Source organism: Cololabis saira, chromosome 21 (assembly GCF_033807715.1).
Source record: "Cololabis saira isolate AMF1-May2022 chromosome 21, fColSai1.1, whole genome shotgun sequence".
NCBI lineage: Eukaryota > Metazoa > Chordata > Actinopteri > Beloniformes > Belonidae > Cololabis > Cololabis saira.
This window is the reverse complement of record NC_084607.1, coordinates 14,511,193-14,523,281: the sequence shown is the minus strand read 5'-3', so window position 1 is coordinate 14,523,281 and position 12,089 is coordinate 14,511,193. Positions and strand designations below refer to the sequence as shown.

The 12,089-nt window shown below is 41.7% G+C and overlaps 1 protein-coding gene across 1 annotated transcript in view; it reads right to left on the bottom strand.

The window, feature by feature from the left end:
• Positions 1-2,830: 2,830 nt before the first annotated feature.
• The window catches only part of axin1 (axin 1), a 29,108-nt gene continuing 19,849 nt past the window's right edge, over positions 2,831-12,089 (bottom strand). The window contains exons 6-11 of the mRNA XM_061712709.1: positions 10,358-10,893; positions 10,105-10,266; positions 8,695-8,943; positions 8,467-8,574; positions 6,290-6,439; positions 2,831-5,875 (exon numbers count right to left, since the gene is read on the bottom strand). Coding sequence (XP_061568693.1) covers positions 5,749-5,875; positions 6,290-6,439; positions 8,467-8,574; positions 8,695-8,943; positions 10,105-10,266; positions 10,358-10,893 — 1,332 coding nt within the window. The 3' untranslated portion in view covers positions 2,831-5,748. The remainder of the gene's footprint in view (positions 5,876-6,289; positions 6,440-8,466; positions 8,575-8,694; positions 8,944-10,104; positions 10,267-10,357; positions 10,894-12,089) is intronic.

Genomic DNA, 12,089 nt, shown 5'->3' with positions numbered 1-12,089 from the left:
TTATGCTGCCGATTAGCAAATTAAAGTCAATGTCCAGCAGCCCAAAGACATTCAAAGAATGAGTCCAAATTGGACCGTAAGAGTCCAAATTTCCAGATGATTGCTGAAAAATGTGAAATTACAGTCACATCACATTTTTTTAGGTTTTAAAGATAAGACTTCATACCTGATATGTACACGTATGTTTAATGTATTTGTACGCCTTGTGTATAAGCAGCATGCTGTGTATGAAATAGCAGATCCTACATTTATATTCATCTCGTCAACTCAAGAACTGAAATGAAAAATGAATGCCGCCGTGACTCAGAAGAGTGAGATGATGTTTACAGGCTGGTTGGGAAGTTTTGCAAAGATCCGGTCAAAACTGGCACAGAGGCACAGCGGGCGTGCAGGATGGAGTCATGCAGTGTTTGCCAGAGGTGTAAAACAGCAGCATAAAAGCACATGTGGTGCAACACTTCAGTACAAAGAACACACACACGTTTGTTTCTTCCAACTCCATTTCCTGCCTTTTGGGAATCTCTTTGGTAATGTCATCCAAACAGGCTGTTTTTATTCTGATGTGGGGATCCAGACGTGAGCCATGGGTGCTGAGAATCTGCCTGGTTCACAGACTTACGTAACATGGCAGCAGATTGTGGCCTCGTTTGCTGGCAAGATCTGGATTATTTAAATATTGATGTGATACACGCATATATAAACACACTACAATTCTGATCAATCTCAAGAGGAGTCATTCATTACAGATCATTGAGTAGAGAGTCAGAGAAAAGGGCAGTGTCCACTTCTCAAATCCTCTAGTAAATGCATTTTCTGCAACTATTATGAGCAGAAAATCGTTTTATATATTACTGTGAACATCCACATCGATACATATTCTGTAAATGATCCAAGATGCTTATAAAAACCCTCCTGATGAGATGTGAATACATGTTAGTAGAGCCATCACAGACACGGTGAGAGCGCCACTTGCTGTTGGCACGAAGACATTGCAGCGTGTCCGACGTCGGCGGAGGAGCCTGAACGTCTCATGAGGAGCCTGAACGTCTCATGAGGACCAAAACCAACTGAATTGAAACAGTTAAGATAAGATAAGATAAGATAGTCCTTTATTGATCCCCAGAGGGGAAATTTGGGTGCTACAGCAGCTCAAAGTCGGACAACAATAAACAATAAAGATAAATTATAAGTATGAAAAATAAAAAATAAAAAAATACAGTAAAAAAGAAACTGAAACTGAAGTGTACTGTAAACTGAATAAATGTACACTAAACATAGTAAGTACAGTATAATAAATAGTGTTATACTAATATAGTATGAAGGAAGTTAGACAGAATAAAGAATAGAATAGGGTGTATGTTTGCAGAAAAATGTTAATTAGCACGCAAGACGATCAACTTATATCAGAATAAATATGTACAAACCGGATTCGGTTGAAGTTGGGAAATTGCATAAAATGTAAATAAAAACAAAATACAACGATTTGAAAATCCTTCTCAACTTATATTCAATTGAATACACTACAAAGACAACGTTTATTTATGTTCAAACTGATAAACTTAATTGTTTTTTGCCAAATAATAATTAACTTAGAATTTCATGGCAGCAACACGTCCAGTAGAAGTTGGGAAAGGTGGCAAAAAATCCAGAGAAAGCTGAGAAAAGCTCATCAAACACCTATTTGGAACATCCCACATGTGATCAGGCTAATTGGGAACAGGTGGGTTCCATGATTGGGTATAAAAGGAGCCTCCCCAAACATGCTCAGTCATTCACAAGCAAGGATAGGGTGAGGGTCACCACTTTGTCCACAACTGCGTGAGAAAATAGTTGAACAGTTTAAGAACAACATTTCTCAAAGCAAAATTGCAAGGAATTTAGGGATTTCAACATCTACGGTCCATAATATCATCAAAAGGTTCAGAGAATCTGGTGAAATCATTGCACGTAAGCGCCGACTATATGTCCACAAACTATTGACATTAGACGCAAATGAGTCATGAATCTTTTTGCACCTTATTGGCAGTTTGTGCTTTGGTCAACTGGACATATGGTGCCAGAAAATGGACAGATGCTTGTTCAAATAGTCCTCTTTGCACACTTTCAGCAGACAAACGGCCCCGTTTACTCTGTTTGTCTCCACACGATCACTCAAATGGCAGATTTTGAGTCGTGTCAGCTTAAATCGCAATTTATTCCGCCCGAATCCAGTTGCATCGACATGCGTCCCGTATGGAGCTGAAAAGGGACGCACTTTGTCCCGTATTACTGTGAGAGTCAAAAAATTGTCGGAAAATGGCATAGAGCTGTTGAGTTCATAAGTTATTTTTTTTCTGTTTTACTACAACTGTAACATACAGTCATGGCCTTTGAGTTTTCTACAGACTTTCTGTTTGCACTTTTGTTATTGCACTAAAAATGTGCACTATTACAGAATGGATGTTCTGCTTTCTTTCTATTGTTTTATATTAATTTATACAATTTTAAGTTAAGCAGGACAGGTTTCTGTTTAGGAAAGATACTTATTTTATTCAGTTCATTTTGTTATTTTGTATCAAAGTGAATTGCTGGATAATAATTTGTTTTCCATGTGTTCATGATATTCAAAAATATGCATCTAATTTTATTCAGGTCCGAGTCCAATAGTTAAAAAATCGTTTCACTCACAAAAAAAGGGGCTAAAAAAATTCACCACCCCAGGAAAGGTGAAGGCTGCCGATGAGGTGTCCCTTATTTATTTTTCAGGGAGTTGGCATCAGTTCCTCTAAAATCCACTGAACCACTTGAGAAATGAAGATCAAGGCTGACAAATGACACCGAACTCAAGTGCTAGTTTGTTGCATCTATTTATTGTCCAGGTACCTTCAAATGGTGACCATGCGAGTCGGTGCGCACACGCACACACACGTGGGTCCGGGACATCATGAGCGATGGCGCCACCGCCGGCTGATGGCAATTAAAGTGATGCATATTTACATAAATAAGGCAGAACAATGACAGAACAGGATCAACGTCCCAATTACAAAAGAAAGTCAACAAACACATAAAACAAACAAACCCTAAAGCTAGTCCCTGGTAATCATGTCGTCATATGTATCTGAAAGTCACAATGTAGACATCATTAGCGTCATAAAGGCACTCTGCAGTTTATTTTACACATTTCGTTGATCTTAAATAAGAGAAGTTCACTTTTGGGGCTTTCACAGTAAGAATCAGAACCGAGTTGATCCTATGATCCAAAATAATCAACGATGGAAAAACAATAAAAGCATTAAAAGAGTCACATAATGGAAGAAAGGAAAATTTCACAGACAAACAAACAATCACCAGTTGTGAATATATATTAAACTCATTTCAGTTAGTAATTTCAATGAGCAGCATCTTAATGAAAAGAAATAAAAGAGTCTAAAGTGGGTTTCTGTGCGAGAACACGTTGAATCAGAGCGCTCTGGATTCAAGATCCAGCCGTCTCATCATCCTTCCTGCTGGCTGAAACTGAAGAAACAGACTCAAGTCATCTCGCCACCTCTGTTTACACTCCGTTTGTGTGCTATTCCAGTGCAAAAATGTCATTTACATTGACAGATAAAGATGTAAGCTGGCTAGAAACTGTTTTGTTTTACCGGTAGTCTTGCAACAGACAGCTAATAGCCTACATTTTTACAATTCCAGTGTTTCTTCTAAATGTTAAATAAACCCACAGCTCATGACTGCAGGTTGATAATTCATGTATAAAATTTGGCCTTCGATGTGAGACCTCCAGTGCTCTATAATAAAAGACCAAATGCAATACCGGGTGAAAAACAAGTGCTGCCATAAAATAAAGATGAAAGTGGGGTCACGTCAGAGCAACAACCTTCTACTTTTTTCTCTTTGGTGTAAATAGATTCCTTTTCAGGCACAAGGTATGGCTGTGATAGATAAGCTAGAGAAGGCTTCAGATTAGACGTCAGCTCTTACAGGAACACTGCGGAGTTAAAACAATCCTCTGCAGTTAGGCGGTAAGGAGTTTGTGCAACGTTCGGTGTACGACTTGCACAGAAGGTCTATGTACATACAGTCCTTTTTATACACTTTCTGTACACTTACAAAGTTAAAATGACTTCAGTTTGTGTAGGGACCGCACTGTCAATTTAATGGAAACACATCTATAAATCTTAAAGTGGCAATTTATTATGATGTAAGAGGATTGTCCCAAGTGCAAAAGATATGTCATTTTGGAGGAGACTAATTCCATACTAACTCAAAACTGATGGGATTCACATCATTTTGGTCCCTATTGAAAGTTTACACTGATTACCGCATAGCAACAGATCTGGGCTTGTTTCAACGCTGAAATGTTCCTTTTATCCAGTCCCCTTTTTAATTCACCAAACAGCTAAAGATTCGAGTGGCATCTTGGAAATCAGACAGAAATTAAAAATCTGCAGGATTTTTGTGTGTGTGTGTTCGTGCCTGTTAATCCTCCGTGCACACAGTTTAATGACATTCACTGGCCGCGCGAGCATATAAACGCAGAGGAGCTGTTACCTCTAACGCTGTGTAAGAAAACTCACTATTTCAACTAGAACTAGAGGATTCAAAGAAAAATGTCTCCAAACCTTCCAAGTCAATATTTGCAAAAAAGGTCAAATAATTTGAATTTCTGCCAAGAAATTTAAAACCCCCAAAAAAGGGAAACCATGTGGTCTTGACGAAGTTACCCAAGTTAATGTTTTCTAACTTGCCAAAAGAATGTAATTGTGATCATTTCTTTGATCCCGTAAATGCCCGAAATAAATAAATTCCATTATATTTTCCATTTTCGGAGGAAAAAAAAATCTTTTTGGGCTGGCTTCACAGTAAATTTAATCATTTCTTTTTGACCATTATTATTGCATTTAGTGTTGATTGTCTTTTTAGGGTAAGATGCAGTTGAGGGTGAGACATAAAACCAGTCTAGGTACCAGCGACACTTCCAAGGGCTCAAAGGAGAAACATTTGAGATTGATGGAACCGAGCAAAACTGCTTTTCAGAAACAAACAAAACACTTATCGAAACATTCAATCAACACTCCAAACCGGAAAAAGGCTTTAATTGTACGCTAACGTCTGGAGTTCTTCCTTCTGAATGCAGTTAACATCATGACCACAGGACTGTGGCAACGGGCCACGGTTTAGTCTTTTTATAGGGCCAACACTAAGTCTTAAGTGGTATAAGCTTATCATCAACAAGCAGTCTCTCTAAATGCCTCAAAGTAAAGTTGTGGCAGGTACTGAGAGCACTTAGAAGAGCACACATGTTCATCCAGAAGGTTCCTGTGATGAGCGAGAAACGGACATCAGCCCTATAAAAGGATGTTCATCATCTTCAACAGGGGCCACACTTTGATAAAAGTTGAAAATTTGTGTTTTAAATACTTAAATAGATATAAAATTTTGTTATCCTTTAACACAAACTGTACATATCTGGCATCAATACATATAAAAATGACAAGTGCAGTTACTTTAGAAAGGAAAAACCTCTGATTCCTCTTTATCAAAAATATGTAGCTTTAGTAGCTTCTGTTCTTCATCTATCTAGTAAACTTTACAATGCTACATTACACCCCTAAGAAGTGAATGAGGTCTTTTTTTTGTTCCTAGTTTCATCTTTTCACTTCTTTTCCAGTGTGTCACTTTCCTCTGACTGCAGTCTTCAAACACTTCCTCTTCACCAGTGAACGGCTCCTCGGCCCGGCGTCGCCTCCTTCCTCTCTAACGCGCTCTTCATTCAATTCTTTCCACTTTCCCGATGATCTTTTCCTTGAAGATTGGCAAAATAGCATCATCCTCACGTACCTCTTCAAACACAACTCCGCAGTCAAACTCGTGGCTGACCTTCTTGAAGTAATACCTGAAAAACAAAGAATGACCTTAAGGAGACTTAAATCATTTCCAAACGGCACATCTGAGTTTTTTTTTAAGTGTTACAGTCTTAAAACTGTGTGAGTAACATCGATATTGAAGATTAACAGTTTAATAACATCTCATATTTGTTCCCGAACAGATTTCAGAATCAGAATCAGGTTTAATTGACACAGATGTTCATTATGCGCCTGTTTTCCCAAGGGTAACACTGGGACAGGGGAGGAAAAAAAGGCATCTTCACACCCTGTATAAATACGCAGTGTCAAGGTGCAAAAAACAAGTCAGCACACAAAGCAACAACATCATCACGAAGACTTGCATGTGGGTATGGGGGGGAGGGATTTAAATCCAAATGAGCGGCGTCACGGACTCGGACATCCAGCAGAAGCGTGAATCGCACCTGTAGTTTCCTTTCTTTGTCAGCAGTTCTTTGAACTGGCCCAGTGTGACGACTCGTCCTCTGACGGACGTCCTGTACGGTATCAGCTCCTCGCAGAAGTGGTACGCCACAGTTATGTTTTCACACGGCGCTTTCCTTGCAGCTTTATGCCTATGAATACAAAACAGAGGAATCAACTTTGAAGCTTTCTCAAAGGTTATATGTAAATGTTTCTTCATAAAATAAACAAAGCACACAGGTTCACACATCTTCACGCAGAGTTCAAATAGTGACTGTTCTTTGCAACTGCACGCTACAGACACGCTGGTACGGAAAAAAACAAATATAAAGATATAAAAAACTGTCAAACATGAATGAGCACTAGTCACATTTCACTTAAAGGACTAGATGCTGGATTTGAACAGATACTGAGCTGCTTTTCACTGAATCTTGAGGGGAACTGAATCATTATTCAGAGAATTATAATAATTCGTTTTTTTGGGACATACACAGGTGTGTTAATGGAAAAACACTCATCAGAAAGCAGAAATTATTTGAGTGTATTCTTAATATTCTATAGAGTTTTACATCATCTGCATAAGTGCTTTGTCGTCGTCCAAGGCTCGTTCAGACGATTTTCAGAGCTGGCTGATTGTTGGTTGGTTCAGATTACAGAACCCGCCCCCCAATCGTGTAAATCAGAGCTTTTAAAATCCCTTTCCTGTTCACATTACATGATGATCAATGACTGAGGACAGCACGCTGCATTATCTGGCAGGACTCTGTTACCTGACTGGACTCTAAACCAAATTTTATCAACAAAACACGCACAAGAAATGGGGCATAAAAAAAAAATAAATAAATAAAATGTTTTTTGAAATTGATCCAAGGGAGGAGACAACGACTGTAAGCTGTCTGAAGTGTGATGATTTGTTCAAAACACAAACAAATAAATGCAAGATAGCATCCTTGGCGAATCTTTGAGCCGTTTACACATAACAACTCCCGACTGTTTCCTGATTTGCCACCGACATGACAGGAAGATCTGAAACCGGCCAATCAGGCCTCATGTCATCTGGTCTGAAGGCATCCTTAACCGCCACTGCTACACGTACAGACTAGTGAGTCAGGGATCAAATCAAAACTTGTTTTTATTTTTCCTCCTAATGGCAGCAAGAGCTAAACAAGTCAAATATTAAGAAGCATGTTTCTGCAGATGAACATTTACACAGCATTGCATCCATTTGTCCCGTCACAGACGGCAGTGTGCAAGTGGAACATTTTTCATGACATGAAAAGGGATCATCGCTGCCATGTGAATTAGACATCCTCCTCCTTCTCTGAGTCATTACTCAACACACTGACAACATCCACTATTTAGACTCTCAAGCATCTCCATCTTAAGAAATGGGATAAATTCATGTAAATATCCTATTTTGTCAGTTTTCTCTATAGCACAGAGCCAGCGGGGTGTGGTATACAAAGTTTACCTTCCATAAGTCTCTTATGTACATTTCCGCTCTGCCAGTTCCCTTTAGTTATCTGGAGAGGGCGATTGGTTCAGAAAGTGCAGCTAACAGTCTGATGGGAGGATTCACCCACTGGAGCCGGCGTGTAACAGCTTTCATCTTCCTCTTACACATTTCTCTTACTCTCCTCAAACTGTTTAGCAGCCATCCGAGATGACAGCCAGACATCAAACAGAAGCATGTTTCTCACAAAACATCAAAACCTGAGCCGATCTCTAATACTCCAGATAGCGCGCCTCTGCAGGAACACAGAACGCAAACGCTTCTACTTCCCTTTTTGTTTTTTTTGTCTTCATGGGAAAAACACAACAAAGACAGCTCACGCCGTCAGCCTCAAAGTCTAATCAATTATTTATGGCAGGGTGGGGAAATAACATCGCTTTCATCGTGACTACTGAAACTAATCCCCTCACTGCCTGCCTGCAAAAATCAACTATTAAACTACAGTTTAAAATCAATGTAATAAATATTTTACACTGAATGTAGCCATAGTTATAAAACTTTCTGCAAGACAGGGACTTGTATGTTATTTTTATTTTACCTGGACACCTGAACGTACATTATTTCTGACATAATAACCTCCCCATCTTCACTGATATGAGCATGTGGGGTCAGTAAGGGAAGTGGGAGGGAATGAACAGCTCTGACATTATTATGGGGTGGACGTACTCGGGGTCGGACATCTCGTTGTCTGAAACGGCGGGGACCACGTTGAGCGCAGGGAACAGCGGGGGCCTGAGTGCGGTGCGACCCCTCTGGATCACCTGCAGCGCATACCTGAGGAACCAAACAAGCCCATCGATCAGACGCCGGCGGCGAAGCCCGCAGGCTACAGAGCAAAGAGGATCACACTCTGTTGTAGGATGTGAGCAACGAGGGGGAGGCATGTCATCTTACTTCTGTTTGGGCTGTGAAGGTCCAGACTTGATCTTCTCCTCCTCCAGACGCCGGCAAACCTCCTCCAGCTGGATGAGGGGGCTGGGGGCGGGGTTGGGGGGCATGGTGGGGTCCTGGACGAAGGGGTGCGACGGCTGCACGCTGGGCCGCGGCTGGGAGCCGAGGCACGGGTGCATGGAGCCCGGTCTGTCTGCAGACCCTGGGCGAGGCCCCTCGTGGCCCGTGCTCCTCTTGGAACCGCAGACGCTCCTGCGTTCAACACAAACACATCAGCGACTAACAGGTCAGTTTCACTTCAACTTAGGGGGGGGCACAAATGTAGACTTTATTTCAGGGAAATAAAAAAAATATGGCAAACCAGGGAATTTGGCAAATGCTTCTCCCAGTGATATTCCTTAACCAGGAATATTTCTAGGGATTAATCCCGATCAGGTTTTTCTGGACCTGAGTCATTTGATTTTGAGTATCTGCCGATACCGAGTCCCCATCCGATACTTTTGTAACACATTAAAATAATGAACCAATGCAAAATAAACAGATCCAAGTTGTCTCAGATTTTTATTTTATTCACCTTATTTTATCATTTTGCACTTAAACAGAGCAGTTCTCTTTGAGGTAGCCTGAACAATCAAGTAATACTAGTGCAACTATTAACTAGTAAAAATAGTCAATTAAATAAAAACAGCAGCTCAAATTAAAATACCCAGCGAGCATGTAAACAAATAAGCAAATAAAAGTGCACCAGTGTCATAAAGTACGGCAGTAATGTGCTTTTTAGACTGTACTCTTACTTTTTACTGTCCTGTTCTGGCTTAAAGAATAAAATGTTTGTGTTTGAAGTGACATTTTTCTGAACGCTCATCTTAGGAAGACGACACAGACGTTTCGTTGGGTTTCAATCAATTATTTGCCTCTGTTGTAACACGGCTGTGCACATGCGCAAATCACCACAAACAAACAACTTTATTGAACTCACTTTACGTGACATAGCCCACACTCTGCACTCCCATTTCACCCATAGCATTCTTCATATTAGCAGCGTTGTTGTGTAAAATGACCTGGACCTGTTGTTTGTTGATGCACCTGTTGTTTAGCATTTTTTCCATCATCTGTTTGATGCGCTGATCAAAATTCATTCATTCATCATTCATGCTGATCAAAATAATGAGAATATATACAGTAGAGACCAACAGTTTGGACACACCTTCTCATTCAAACAAATGGGGAAGTGTGTCCAAACTTTTGGTCTCTACTGTATATCCGATCCCTGATCGAGATGCAACGTCCGATTTTGATCAAGTCTGAAACGTGATCGGGCCATATTTCCGACCACGTGATCGGATTGGAACATCCCTAAATATTTCTCAAAAGCGATTTCAAACGTATGAAGCGTATCAAGCGATCACTGACCCGTACGGCATCCTCTTGTGTTGAACCACCTCGTTCTGTCCCTCCATCAGCCACAAAAGGATCTTCTGTTTTTTCTCCATCTCCTCCGCAGCCCCGGGCATGTCAGGAGGACGTACGTCCTCACCTTTCTTCAACGCTCTCTTACACTGGAATCCACCTTTGCTGTAGTGGAACGAGAGAATGAAAGAGTTCGGTGAAAAACAAGAACGTTTCTAAGTGTGAATGGGGGGGAAATAAAGGATCTGTTTCCTACTTGTGTCCTGTATGCTCCACTGGGTTGGACACCATCCCATCTGCGTAGCAGTGAGACCTGGAACCATAGTGACTGGTCTCCATGCTCCAGGGAAACCCGCCGTGCGCGTGCGTGGCCTCAGCCTCCCCTGGCTCTCTGGGCTTCCCCGAGCCCGCGTGGTGGAAGTGGTGCGCATGTTTGTGGTGGTGGAAGTGGCTCGTCTCGCCGCTCAGGTAATGCCTGCTGGGATGTTTACCCTGCAGCGACTGTCCCGTCCCTTTGACCCCTGCAAAACCGTCTGGGGAGCGCAACTTGGGAGATTGGCGGCCCGTCCTCGGGGACTGGCAGCCGGGCGTCTTCATGACCCGCTGGACGTGGTCGTCCAGGATGCTCTCGGGGTTTTCCTCGTGAGCATCTCTGAAGAAAGGGCCGCCGTAGATGTCAGCATGGCGGGGGTTGTAGTTCTGCGGATGGCCACCAGGGGGGAACCTGTGACTGGATAATGATGAGACTGCAGACATGGTGACTTCATCGTCTTCCACTTCACCTTCCTCATCCTTCAGGAAAGAAAACACCGGAAGATAACAGTTTATAAAGATGGCAGGTGGATATCTAAGGCGAATAATCCCTCCCAATAACCACCTCCATCAAAACAACTGCTCATTTTCATATGCTGCTCCGACACAACGGAGGTTATTCCTCAAGGTTACACGAGTTGTTACCGGGGCTGTTCCTAAACTCATCAGTGCAGCCGACCGCAGCTCTCCTGCTGTTTGCAGCTGGATGCATCTCAACGCCTCGCCTCTGAAAATCCTCAACACCCACACAGCGCTACGTTTTCATTCACACGTGCAAACAGATCCCTTTTTATTTGGTGCTTTTTCAAAAGAAGGAGAAAGTCAGAAGCGTTCCGGTGCTGATGGACTGACTGACCCACCTCACCTAAGGGATGTTGTCTACCTGGGAATCACCTCTCAAATCCACAAATCACATAATTTGGCCGCATTTACTCGCAGAGCTCTTTAGCTTCGGCTGCTGACTGCAGCAGTTTCTGCAAAGACGGTTTTGTGTTTGAACCTTTGAAACCGTGGCGCCTCCACAGCTGGAGAACCCCGGAGCTCCCCAGATTCTTATCAAAGCTGATAGATTTGATGATTGTCGTCCATCTCTCAGAGCTGGGGGGGGCATCCGTGACGGGGCTTTGTTAATTAATTATTTGCCAATAAGTCAAGCTTTCTGTTTTTGTTAACTTCGCAAGATGCAGGTCAGAGCGACAACAGCTAATGTCGCTCCTCGCAGGGCATTACCAAAGTAATCCAACGGTAGATTTTACACACTGCAGGAGTTCTATTAAGTCTTTCCGATAAGCCACCTTCTCCTGTTCTGCCGACCAACATACGACAGAGACACTTGCTTAGCATCAATGCTACGAGTAACAACTTCTCCTTTCTTTTTTATTTTATTTTCTGGGGTAGTTTAATATTATATATAAGGAAACAGGCAACTGTTTCAAAGGTAGGGTCTCGTAGTATTGCTTACCCTACATTTAAGCTGAGGCAATTGTAAAGTCTTAATCACATCCCATCACTAAACTGACGCAGGATTGTCCACAAAAAGTCAAGACATTTCCAAACCTCCAATTTCAATCCTCAGACAGCAGATTTTCACAACGTGCTAATCAGTGGTTCATTTTTACTGCAGAAGTTTGGACATTTACTGGGGGTTTAGGGATTTAAGGGATAGATGAGAAGGA